The 13,578-nt window shown below is 44.6% G+C and overlaps 1 protein-coding gene across 5 annotated transcripts in view; it reads left to right on the top strand.

Moving 5' to 3' along the window:
- The window catches only part of SPATA6L (spermatogenesis associated 6 like), a 40,693-nt gene extending 28,182 nt beyond the window's left edge, over positions 1-12,511 (top strand). For 3 of the 5 annotated variants that reach the window (XM_055311890.1, XM_055311887.1, XM_055311888.1), the window contains 5 exons: positions 2,223-2,257; positions 3,034-3,230; positions 4,702-4,798; positions 5,794-5,896; positions 10,199-10,533. In XM_055311890.1, coding sequence (XP_055167865.1) covers positions 2,223-2,257; positions 3,034-3,230; positions 4,702-4,798; positions 5,794-5,883 — 419 coding nt within the window. In that variant the 3' untranslated portion in view covers positions 5,884-5,896; positions 10,199-10,533. Of the gene's footprint in view, positions 1-2,222; positions 2,258-3,033; positions 3,231-4,701; positions 4,799-5,793; positions 5,897-10,198; positions 10,534-10,919 lie in introns of those variants that run through there. The other 2 variants (XR_008662622.1, XM_055311891.1) reach the window with 2 other exon arrangements.
- The last annotated feature ends 1,067 nt before the right edge of the window (positions 12,512-13,578 follow it).

Raw genomic sequence — 13,578 nt, 5'->3', positions numbered from 1 at the left:
CATCATGTAGCTTTTGGAAAATGCCATTGTACAGTCATGAGAGAATGGGAAAAGGCGAATCGTGTCTTAGTGTTATTAGAACAGTCTTGACCTAGCAGATCTGGAAGTTCTTGGTGACTCCTGGACCGAGAGGTCCCTGGACTGATCATATGTTGAGAGTCACCAAGTTAATGCATCCATCCTTTGGCGGCACTGACCTTATGTACCACGTCAGCTCTGAAGATCATGGCAGCTGGCCCTTTCTTGACTCTTGGTGGAACTGGACCTAGGCAGTCCCTGACAATAGGTTCCCTATTTTAGGCTTACAGGCTTATTCTTGTAAGGGGCTGCACCGTCTCTTTTGGTGACTCAAGCCAGTGTTCTTGGATCATGGTGACTATTAGCCAACTAAGGACAGAGTGCAGGGTTTGAAGCAGAAAGTGCTTTATCACCTCTGACATTTAATTTAAGTCCTTTGGATTGAAAATCACCCACGTAGCCTATAAAAGCAGCACTGTCTTCCCTATTACTGTGAAATCAAGCAACGGCAAATGTCCTTTCCCAGGGAGGACACGTTGGGCTTAATGCTGGCTGGATTACGGTGAGACTCTCATACATCACATTGGTCTTGGCCTCTGTCTTTTCTTAATCCTGGCAGGTGGAGAAATGAGGCTCCAGGGAGGTTATAGAGTGTGCACAGGTCACACTCCCAGTTTTTGGCATTTCTACATTTAGAGAAGACATTCACACCTCTGGGCTCTCAGATCCCTGGAATCTCTGTAGCTTCCAAGCCAGACCTTTGCTTAGGTCACCTGTCAGCTCATTCATCCAGGCCAAAGGTAGAATAAAGCAGTGCTTCTCGAGCTTGAGTGTGCATTTGAATCACCTGAGGATCTTGTTAAACTGTAGATTCTGATTCAGCACGGCTGGGTGGGTCTGGGTTCCTTCTTTTCGTACAAGCTTCCAGGTGATGACGTGGCTGGTCCATGGACTGCACTTTGAGAAGCAAGGGAACTAGGACAAGCCAAGCCGCCTGTGAAAGGGAGTGCTCCAAACACTAGTAAGGGGGTTTCTAGGCAACAGGCAGATTTGTGACTATAGCTGAAAAGGGCCTTAGCATTGCCAGCTCCCTGCTCAGCTGCGAGTTGGGGAGAAGAGAGCTTCTGGGACAAGACAGACAGACACACAGGTGCATGCCGAGAGGATGTAGTGATTGCCAGGCTTTAAAAAGCCCTTTTCTTATCTTCCTGCCAGTGACAGGGGAATCGGCAATCCACGAAGAGCCCCTTGTCACTGCTGAAGCCCCAAGCATAGAGGGGGAGGCCACAGTGGCCTTAGCATAGCCTTGCAAATACTTATTCAAAAAGCATTTTTTTCCCTGAATTTGGAAAAATCCAATTTAGTCTTGATTTTGCCTGTGTGTATTTAGTACTTCATTTCCTAGTCATTCTTACTGCTCTCTGGCAGTAGGTCTACTTACTTATGATTGTTTAGGATAATCATAATGATTTGCATTTTTCTTGCATTATGTTTTCCTAAGTTCTTGTCTCTTAATTGTCTCCACTTAACATTTGTGTCTACCTTGGACAAGTATGTTCGAGAGTTCCTGCATGAGTAGGATTCCATGTAAGCCAAAAAATATAAGGGGAATGTCAGAGGAGGCAGCGTGTATGAAATTTTTTTAAAAGATTTTATTTTATTTAATCATGAGAGAGAGAGAGAGAGAGGCACAGGCATAGGCAGAGGGAGAAGCAGGCTCCGTGCAGGGAGCCCAACGTGGGACTTGATCCTGGGTCTCCAGGGTCATGCCCTGGGCCGAACGCGGCGCTAAACCGCTGAGCCACCTGGGCTGCCCCAAGTGTATGAATTTTATGAGAGCCACACGGCTTTCTATTAGGCTCTGGGCACCTGGGCCAATACACGTTTCGTTTCCAGGCTATGTAAGCATTACTGAATTTATGGCTTCACTTTAGACTCTACTTTGCCCTTCCCACGTCCCTGTGTGCTATCATTAATAATATAACTTCACTGACTTCAGGAGGACAGAAATACTCATAGATAGGATAACTGTGACTCAAGGGACTTGTAAAAGTTGACAGTGTAACTTAAAAGGGAGCATTTAAATTCTTTAATAATTCAGCTGTATGTAATATTTCTGTGCTGCTGTGAAACAAATGTAACAGTAGTTTTAGGGGTAAATGGTAATAATGAGTCACTGAAACACCTCTTCCTCTTTCTTCTAGCTTCTTCTCTTGACAGCCTTGCCGTTAACGTAAAGGTAATTGTAGAAGTAGCATTTGTAAAATGATTTATTTCCAGCTCTAATGTTGGTTATTGTGCATTCCTCAATGAGTGGTAGAAGTGTATTTCTAGCAAGTGCTGCTTACAGAAATGGAATTGCATATAGTTTCACCAGAGTTTGAGAGATGCCCAAGCTCTGCTGTATGCTTTGCATTAGTTGTTTTGTTCCCTTCATGTAAGCTCTTTCCATTTGTAGAATGAATCACCACTGCATATAGCCCCAATACCTACTTTATTGGTAGGTATTCTTATTTTTTTTTCCCCAGTCAATACTTTTATAATACATAGAGGTGGTACATCACTTGTTCTTGAAGTTTGACTGGTTTGTCAAGGTGAAGGCTCAAACTTTTATGCTAAACATGAAAACAGATGGAAGCAAAGAAATGGAATATATTGTACTTTTTATGCCATGGCTTTTAAATAGTTTATTTAAAGAAATTGTATCTTTACCAAATCCAATAATCCCTTATCCTCACAAATCGAAGTTCAGGGCATGAATTAATTTGGGCTTGTTAATGTATGACAAGTGTGCAGAATTTTGGTTATCTTTCCTTGACCTTGGACTCCTGAGCATTTTGTCTCTAGCACTGCTCACTCCTGCCTCTCTTTTATTGCAGGAGCTCCCCATGGCAGGCATTTTATCAGCTTGCCCCCTTCATCATCCCATCATTCCTACCCCCGCTGCCCGCCAGCTCTAAATAAAACAAATGAGAACAAAATTACAACTAAAAAATCATACACATTCTCACCTAGGTTATCAAAGAGCCAGATGAACGGATTGTTTTAAGGAAAGATTCACCATCATCTTTAGATTCAAGTAAGTTTGGAAAACCCTCGCCCAGTTACAATAACCAAGGGGATGCTGATCTTCACCCGGAAGCTTCATTGGCCACCTTCCAGCACTCCAGATCCCCCAGCCCTCTTCTGGATCAGCCTGTTTTCCGAGAAAGGTCAGCAGCAAACACCCATCTCTTTGCTTGAAGAGTGTGTTGTGGTCTAGGAGGAGTAGAGCCTGGTCACTTTGCTGCCTTAGGGATATTTAGCTGGTGATATGAAAAATGACTATACCTCTTTAAATCTTCCTGGAAGGAAGAGTTGAGACTTTTCTTTTGCCAGTGGAAAGCATATCTCAGAATGCTTGTTAAAAAGAGGACAGAGGAGCACTTGGGTGGCTCAGTGGTTGAGCGTCTGCTTTTGGCTCAGGTCATGATCCCTGGGTCCTGGGATCGAGTCCTGCATCGGGCTCCCTGCAGGGAGTCTGCTTCTCCCTCTGTGTCTCTCATTAATAAATAAATAAAATCTTAAAAAAAAGGACAGACAGCTAACTTGGCATAAATGCTATTTAATTATCCATTTTTATCTTTCATAAAAAACAAAAGGAGTGAAAAAAATCACCCAAAGTCCTGCCGCCCAAAGACAAAGATTATTAACATGTAGATATGTTTTTTTCTTTTTCTAGACATGTTTTCTTGGTTTATTTATATGATTGTCACAAATAATGCCCCCCCCCCCCCCCCGCACTGCTACAATTGCATATATGTGGTAGGCAGGCCAGAAATCAAGAGAGGGACCTTTATTTTCCAAACTATACTATCTGGTAAGATGACCAGCTATCCACTTGGCCAGGGACTGTTCTGACTTTAGCTCTTAAAGTCCTGCATTCTGGAAAACCCTTTACTCCCAGACAAGTCAGGACAATTTGGCCACCTTAACTCCAGGAAAATGGAACAGAAGATAATATATTTTTTGTAAGATTTTATTTATTTATTCATGAGAGACACACAGAGAGAGGCAGAGACATAGAGGGAGAAGCAGACTCCCCGGAGGGGAGTGGGACTCAATCCCCAGACCCCACCATCACGCTTTGAGCCAAAGGCAGATGCTCAACCACTGAACCCACGAAGGTACCCATGGATCAAACTTCTAAACATAGAAGCAGGATCATTTATTTATTTACTTACTTACTTACTTATTTAAGATTTTACTTATTTATCCATGAGAGACACAGAAAGAGAGAGACGAGACACAGGCAGAGGGAGGAACAGGGTCCATGCAGGGAGCCCAATGTGGGAGTCAATCTCAGGACTCCAGGATCACACCCTGAGCCGAAGGCAGATGCTTATTTGCTGAGCTATCCAGGCATTCCTAGCAGGATCTGTTTTTTAGAGAAGTATCTGAAACAGTCAAGTGAAGAATCACTCACAGCCACATACTCAGAAACAAGCCATTCTTAATGTTTTGGCTGCTTTTATTGTTAGTGTGTCTTAGGCATAGGCATGAAGACACTGAAGCCACACTGTGTATACTCTTTTACATGTTACTGCTGCTTCTTGCTATTATAAATATCAACCCATGTGTTCTGTGCTCTAAGTGTCCTTTTTAGCAGCTGCATAATATTCTGACCTGGTTTCATGTATCCAGCAGGTTCAACCCTTATTCTCAGAACACGTGGAGGAAGATCCATGAAAGGGTGTGCAGTCTCCTGACATCCCACAGAGCTCAGCAACACCTACACAAGGTAGGGCTTCTGAGAAAATGAAAGCACTGCCAACAAAATAATATGGGAACGGGGACTTACTGGGGCTGCAAGGCGACAGACATCAATCAAGTAACCGTAGAGATTAATGTAAGATGGTGATGCTTCCCAGGGACGGGGGGGGCATGGTGTCCTGAGAGTGTATGAAAGGGGCTATTTGATTTGGTTGGGAATCAGGGCAGGCTTCCCTGAGGAAGAGACAAGGGAGTTCTGGTCTGAGCAATGAAGTAGCAGCTGGTGCGTGGTGCAGCACGCCCAGGCAGAGGTCCTGCAGCGAGAGGGAGCAGCGTCCTAAAGACAGTCTCCCTGGCCCGAGGCGCATCTCCTTGCACCACGCACAGGAGTCCCAGTCTGGGGAAGTTGTGGCCTGTGTGAGGTCACACAGGCCACACAGGCCACACACAGGGAAGAAGAATTTAAAAGTTAGTAAGGTGTTTTGCTGCTTGTGAGGTGTAGAGAGTGTTTCTAACCCATGGGTAGATACACCCAGTACTTTGCTGTGGGTATATAGCCATCGGACAAGTGACCTATCACCATCTCCAAAGAATTTGAATGCAGGGTTAGCAGTGCCCCCATGTCGTTGTTGTCGTCGTCGTCATCGTCAAAGGGGTTGTCTTGACTTTATTTAAACACTGGCATATGCTACATATATAGGATGCCACTTCTAAATGAGCATTTGATTTTTCACAGGCAGGGGTTGTGAATTACTTTGCTTCCTCTTGGCCAAGGCACGGGATTTGCTTTGTTAATTTCTGAGCTTTTCAAGTCGGAATCCCCTTAAAAGGTGAAAAGAAGGAAAGGAAGGGACGGGGAAGATCAGAAAAGAAGAGAATACCTGTGTGCACACGTGTGTAGTAAACTGCACATATATGGCACGTGTGGAGTCTGTGGGCCTCCTAAATGCAAAACCACGCATCTGAGTAGCATTGATTTATATGACAGGAGTAACACAGTTGCTGGATTTGCTTTTGTTACAGGAATATCCTATCTCTGAAGCAAGTTATATCTTTGAACAACCAAGCTACCTGCTGAAGAAATACCCAGTGCATGAACAGAGATATTTTTAAGCTGCTGTCTTATGTAAGTAAGCAGTTTAGTGCTGCTTATTTTGATTTGCTTAAATAATTTCCTGCTGTCAATATGAAGTAACTAGAAAACGTGTTGGACAGGAGACAGGGTGGAGACCCAAGAACCATGTTTTTCTTCCCCACAGGAGAATGACAGCACATGTATCTGTGGTCTCCCAGCCCTGTCTTGGTCTCCCTCTCTCCCCACCCTCTCTTCCCTCTTCTTTGATGGTACCTGCTCTAGCTCCTTGAACACAGGCTCTTTCCTGCCACAGGGCCTTTGCACATGTCATGCTTTCTGTCTGGAATACTGCTTCCTGACCCTGCTTGGGTCACTTCTGTTTAATCGTCTGGTCTCATGACTTTCTAGGACACTTCCTTCCCCTCCAAGGCATACCTTTTTTAGTGCCCTGCCCTTTTCTTTCCAAAGCATGATACCACTTGTGGTTATATTTTTGTATGGGTTGGTTGTTTTGTAGGGGGTTGATTGCCCCTTCTATTTGAAACCTTCCCAAGGCCAGGGACTATCTCACCAGTTTGTAGCCAGCTTTGGCACACGACAGTACATGAAATCAACTCCATATGATAGGTGTGTGCCCTGAGCAAGAACCTAACTCCCCCTGCTGCCACCCTGCTACCACCCTGGTAGCAGATGATCTTCCACTGTGGTTGGTACTCAGTAAATATATTTTTGTGAGTGTTGAATGAGGTAATGAGGCAGCTGTAGAATTCAGGTCTGTGGTCAGTAGTTGGCCATACTGTGTGGTGACATCATTCCTTAGATGCTCTCTTCTTGTCCCTTCCTACCCAGGCCTAGAATTGTGATAGCTCTTCCTTATTAAGTGCTTCCTGAGTTCCAGGAACTGGTGCAAACATTTAACGTGCATTAGATGAGTTAATATCTAATTCTTACAACACTCCTATAAAGTAGATTCTATCATTAGTTACATTTCACAGGGAAACTGAGGCATGGAGAGGCTAAGTGCCTTGTTCAAAGTCACATGGTCAGTGAATGACACAGCTAGGGATAGGAACCTGGGTGGTCTGGCTTCAGCAACCATGCTTTTATTATTTAAAAATTTTTTTAAAAAAATATTTATCTTTTAAAAAATTTGTTCATTTGAGAGAGAGAGAACAAGCAAGAGTATGAGCAGTGGGGAGAGGCAGACTCTCTGTGGAGCAGGGAGCCCAGTGGAGGATTTGATCCCAGGACCCGAGGATCATGATCTGAGCCAAAGGCAGATGCTTAACCGACTGAGCCACCCAGGTGCCCCAGCAACCATGCTTTTAAACCATTATATCCCACTGCCTCCCCAACCCCAGAGTGTGTGATAGGGGAGCCCTGGGGAGAAAGCTGAGCCCTTTGGAATCCGAGCAGGGTCTGTGGACAGTGTCCTCGAACATCTCCCATGTGCTGCGCTGTTGTATTATGCAACAACATCATCCTAGCAACATCAAAATAATTATGAATCTTTTTAAACCATAAAAGAGTGTGGGATGAAATGCTAGGTGTTCACTGCAGTCAGGCTCCTGAAAGTCTGGCTCCAGGGTCATTCATGCTTTAGGGCACAATCCACCTTGCCCCCAGGCTGGCCAGGACTCCCTGTCATCAGCACCAAGGAATGTGGAGGACGGCTCAGTAATAGCCCGTTCTGCAGGCTTCTACCTCAGAACGTTCTGCTTGGTTGATGAAAGGATGGATTCTGGGCCACTTAATCTCCAGTTGCCAAAACAGTCATCTAGGTATTTATTAGGTGGTTATATGGAACATAGCCCACATAATGACCACCACGGGAACATGGCCCACATCATTACCGAACGCTAAATTGTGTTGACTTTCAGCATGGGTGACATCAGGTTACATAAAACCAGCTGATATGTGGATGCTGATGGGAGGGGATAGAGAGAAAGGAAGAACAAAAAGTGAGTAATTTCTGTCTTTTAGAAAGTGGGTTTCCTTAGGGGTGCCTGGCTGGCTCAGTCAGTGGAGCGTGTGACTCTTGATCTCAGAGTCATGAGTTCAAGCCCCATGTTGGGGGTAGAGTTTACTTAAAAAAAAAAGAAGAAGAAAATGAGTTTCCTTCATAACACAAATTCCCAACCAGTGGTTTGGAATATGCTCGTAGGCCTTCTCTGGGAAGCTCTCCATACCACCACCCCATATCAGTAATTTTTGGGTCATGCCTTCATAGTGAGGCAGGGGTGCTGGAAGGCTGTGTTAGTGAAAATGTTCATGGTTGTAAAAAAAAAAAAATGCAGGTGATTTTGGCTTGTCTTAAGCAAGTATGGCATTTATTAGGAGGATGCCGAGTGTCTCAGTGAATCTAGGAAATATCCAAACAACCAAGATCAGGCCCCTAAGATGGGGTGGCTAGAGTCCCCCCCCCCCAATGGGTCCGGGAGAGCCCCGGAGGGAACCATCTGCAGGAGACCCAGTGGGCTCCCACTGCTTGTCCCCAGCCTTGCTTTCCTCAAGGACTTTCTCCTGCCTGTCACTCCAGTTCTTATCTCCTTGTCTCTCTACTTCTGCTCTTTCACTGTTGATTAGCTGTTCCTCTCCTGGATCCCTAGTGATCTCCAAGACTGAGGGGAAATGAAACAGTTCACTCTTACCACAGAAGGGCCAGGGATTCTTGAACCAAAAAAAACAGTAAATCCAATTGTCTGACAAGGGAACAGGTAGAAGAATTGGGCAGGAGGGGTTGGAATACATCCATTTCTCCTTATTCGGGATGTTTTGGGACTTGGTACTTTGGTATAAACTAGATTATCCTTTGTATACTTTAAAGTGGTTAAAATCTTATCAACATAAACAAAATTTTGCGTTAAATGTGCATTTTGCCACCAAAAAAAAAAATCCTATAAACCACTTCCTGCCCCCTCCCTGATTAATCCTAGTTTTCTTGGAAGGTGCGATTGTCTCTGTGTCATGGCCCATGTCAGGCATGCGCTCACTGAGGCTCCACTTTCAAGGGGCCCTCCTCTGTGACACCTTCTGGTCCCTCAGGCAGACTTGGGAACTCGGCCTTCTCCCAGAGGTGCCTTCTAGCAGCCTTGTATCATAGTTGGTTTTCCTCACGACAACCCTCCCAAGAAGGGAACAGAGACTGACCACCTGGCACCAGATCTGGCCCACCGAGGGCTCCAGCACCATGGCTGGCAGGAGCCACTTGGCTAGGGATGCTTCCAGCCAGAGGGTGGGCAAGCAACTCAGGCCTCATGTTCTCAGACCCAGACAAGAATTGTAGCACAAAAACCTCTCTAAAATTAAAGAAGAGCGAAATGGAAAGAAACCAAGAAAGAAACCGAAAAAGGAGAAAAACTAATTAAAATGCTGGTTTCTGTTCTGTCACAGCTCATTAGGCCTCCAGATCCTAGGACAGTGGCTGGTGTGGCTTCCAACCTCACTTGGCCCTAGGGGGCAGGCAGGAGCCCTTGTACTCCCGCTGACAGGGATCCCTTCCTCTCTGCAAAGGCAAAAGGCAAACCAGCCTCCCGAAGCCCAGCTCCAACCCCGAGGTCCCCCTCTCTCTGACTCAGTTGCCAGCTTCTGAGGGGCTTGTTGTTTGGTGGCTCATGGGGATTGATACAATGGATAATGCCACACCTTCCTTCATCCCAGGGCCTTGTCTAACAGACCAACAGATAGGGACCATGCACCCAAATCAGGAGTCACAATCTTGGGTCAGTGTCCTCAATGAGCACTAGAATCACCTGGGGGGGGGGTGCTCTGAAAAATCCTGATCCCTCCCTCTGGACTGATTTAATTGGAATCCTTTTGGATGGTTCCTGGAAAAGGCATTTTTATAAATGTTCTTTGGGAGATTCTGATGCACATATAGGATTGAAAATCTTGCCATTGGCAAGGCCCCCCCCCCCATTGAGATGGGAGACTTGGAACACTCCCCAATCCTATACTAACTCACTCTGTGCTCAAAACTATGCTCCTGTTCCATAGAATAGGACTGGGGCATGTTTAACAGTTCGGTGCAGTTTCTGTGCAGTCACTACGTGCCAAGGACTGTGCTGACTCCTCAGGAGGAGGACTAAGAGGTCGATGCTCAGCTTATCATCATCCTGATGTGATGCAGAGGAGGCTGGTAACTTGCTGAGGGTTGCACAGCTGCTGCATTGAGCTACCAAACGTGGCCTCCCCCTGCCCCGGGGAGGAAGAGGGGGTCCAGACACTGAGGGATCCCAGGGAGAGCTACATGCCAAGGTTGGGTTAGAATGACATCCCCTGCTTCTCCTTGGTGCTAATTGTTAGCCTTTTTCTTGGTACCACGTGTAGTGTGTGAAATTTCCAATTTCGCAGGGGAATCTGAAGGAAAGCTGGAGGAACGTCGTGAAGATCTCTCTCAAGGAGCCTACCCCCACATCCTTAGAGAAATGAACAACCATTTTTGTTATGTGTATCGAATCACCAGTGTCTCACCCCTTTCAAATCAAACCCTGTACTCAGTCTTTTGTGGCCAGGTAAGAGTCATTGATTAAAGTGTTTCCTATGTGGGGCTCATAATTTCTTTTCCAGATGGAAAATTTGTGTTATTGTTTGTGTACGTGTTTGTTTTGAGCTTCACCTAAAAAATAACCAGAGTTGGGTGGCAGGTGCTTTTTCATTTAGAAAGCACCTTTTAGAATTCTAAGGAAAGTGTCAGGATCCCTTTTCAGGTGCTGCTCATTTGTGGCACTGATTTTTTTTAAAAATATTTTATTTATTAGAGAGAGAGAGAGAAGAGAGGGCAAGTACAAGTGGGTGGAGGGGCAGAGGGAGAAGTAGATTCCCTGCTGAGGCAGAGAGCCCAATGCAGGATTTGATTCCAGGAATCTGAGATCATGACCTGAGTCCAAGGCAGATGCTTGACCGACTGAGCCACCCAGGTCCCCCACTGGATGTGTTCTTGGAAAGTTTTTACATTTTTCCTTCCTTCCTCTTCCTCTCCCTCCATCCCCCCTCCTCCTGCCCTCTTTCCCTCTCTACTTCCCTCCCTCCTTCCATCCTTCCTTTCTCAACTTACATTTTACATGAACTACAGGAAGCTGCTATTCAAAGGAATAACCTGATAAATCCTCCAGGAAAAAACTGTCAAGAAAAAAGTCAAGAAAAAAGATTTTCTCTTTTTGGTAAATCTGGTTTTTTTTTTGTTTGTGTTTTAGTGTTAGGCTTGAGTATTGACTCAAAGTCCCCTGAAAAGTTAGGAAGAGGGAGCCTTACATCTGGAGAATTCATATCTTGCTCTAAAGTTTCACTTTCTAGGACACATTTGTAAGAGGAGACTAGTTTCTTTGAATTGTAGTTTAATCCACTCCTGTCATCTACCCCTCCCCGCCCCCACCTTTTCTCCAGTGGTGCTTTAATATATTTATATGAGGAACAAAACCTTCCTCAAATATTTCTCTGAAATATTTGCTTTAATTAAATACACTCTGCAGTGGTGCTTTAGTTAAATACATTCTGCAGATACGACTGCCAAAACCAGATTTAAAATGAGCTAGAAGGGTGCCCTGGTGAAATGCTCATGTGGACTGAGGGAGCGCAAGGAGGCTGGGCCCGGGTGATGTGGGGCTGGAGATAGGCTTGAGCAGAGGGGCCTCAAAACGGGAGCCTTGGTCTTTCCTTCACATTACAACCTGGCTTTCCTCTACTATACCCTAAATCCCTTTTTGTTTTCACAGGATTCAGTGAGAGTCAAATTTCCTTCTTTCATTATGATCACAGGAATTGGTTTGTTAGGTAAATTCAGAAAACAACATTAATAATTAAAGGAGGAAAAAATCCTACAAAAACAATAAAACAAAGTTCATTTATTTTCTCTTCTCAGACTTTAAGCCAAGTAAACACAACAAGCATTTCATCCACTTCTGGAAAACACAAATGCTCAATTACACTTGCTTATCTGTTCTGGGTGTGTCTGGGACTATAGTTGTCAGTTTGCTATTTTGACGACTAGTAGTCATCAAAAGTAAAAAAAATACCATGTTACATTAAGGCTGTGACACTGTTCTCAGAAAAGGACCACTTAAAAAAGGACATAAATAGCTAGAAGAAACCCAGTTTTAGTGGATGTGTATCCCATACGAGTTATTGTTCAAATATACACCATGACTTCACTGTTTATTTTTGTTTTTCAATTTTTAAAAAACATTTTTATTTATTAGAGAGAGAGAGGGAGCATGAGCAGCAGGGTGGGCAGCGGCCAGGGAGGAGCAGAGGGAGGAGGGAGAAGTAGCTCCCTCCTGAGCAGGGAGCTGGATATGGGACTCTATCTCAGGACCCTGGGGTGATGACCTGAGCCAAAGGCAGACGTTTAACTGACTCAGCCACCCAGGTGCCCCAGTTCAATTTTTATGAAATGGTTTGAGCATAACTCCTTGATTCAGTTTAGGGATAAGATCTTAAATGCCCATTCTTTTCTGTTTTTTGTTTTGTTTGGCAAATCTTTTTCTAACTTTCTGATTAGCTAACTCTGTTGTTTAAATTATCCTTATTTTACCTTTTTATTCCTCAAGGAATTGTTTCCATTTTGAGGAATCATATTGGGACCAAGATTGCAGTTGAGAAATTTTGCTTTTGGGGTATATAATGATGTGAATAATTTTGTGATGAATTGGGATTTCTTGGGGAAGATCTGTGTCATTAAACATGATAAAAATTCCTACCTGTCTTGCTTTGATTTATTATTCCTTTTTTGACTTTCACAGTTGCAGATCTGTCTAAACCTAGACCATATTTTCCAAGCAGGTTTGAGGGGGTCTGGGTTTGCAGAGGCTCCTGGGAAAATCTCATGGGCCCTCCATGTAAAAGTCATTGTACAAAGAAGCCATTTCCCTAAGATCACTTGACTGACCCAAAGTTACCTGAAACCTACAGACTCTGAATTATAAATAAGATTTAAAAAATGAGAGTGTACATGATATGTTTAACATAAAAGAAGGTGGTTGATTTTAAATGCGTAACTGAGAGGATTTATGAGTTATATGTGCACATTCAGCTGAGCTCCTGAATGCCGGTCGCTCTTAACTTATGGTGGCCATAGCTCTACTCAATTAGTTCCATTAAAGGAGCCCTCTGGCCTCTCTGAGGGCAGCCCATGTGTGACCAGTGATCCAATGGGCACTGCTGTCCTTCTCTAAATAGGTGACCCATCCCAGCACTCCTGGGGACATGCAGGTTTGGAGAGGACCGCCTCCGGGAACCTTGCTGGCAGTGAGAAAAGCTGCACCCCCAGGCTCCCTAGGTCTGCTCCCACTGACCCCTCCACGCTGGGTCTAGGGGCAGCTGGAGCTATTTCGTTCATCAGAACAAAGAGCCTGTGCAAAATTTGGCAAAAACCGAGTCATGTCTAGGACTAGAGCTTTTCCTTGGTGCAAATGGGTCATTTTCAGGATGGGTTGTCGAAGCTGCTTCAGCAGAGTAATGAGCTCCCAGTGTGAAAGTTTCCCCTTGGGATTCTGTATCTTTTAGAGTGATCCTCCAGCACTCCTGTAAGTATGCATTTTTCTTATCTTTATTTTAGAAGTACCCTGTAGCCCATGGTATAGTATCAATCCTCTGCATCTACCTGTAAGAATCACCTACTGGGGCTCCTTTGTTCTCTGTGGCTCTGTGGTGGCCACAGCTTTGCCTCTGATAGGACAGACAATAAACATAATATATGGCTGGATTTGCTATGTCTGTGTGGGAGGGTCACACAA

Source organism: Nyctereutes procyonoides, unplaced genomic scaffold (genome assembly GCF_905146905.1).
Source record: "Nyctereutes procyonoides isolate TBG_1078 unplaced genomic scaffold, NYPRO_anot_genome, whole genome shotgun sequence".
Classification (NCBI taxonomy): domain Eukaryota; kingdom Metazoa; phylum Chordata; class Mammalia; order Carnivora; family Canidae; genus Nyctereutes; species Nyctereutes procyonoides.
This window is presented reverse-complemented; position numbering and strand designations above follow the sequence as displayed.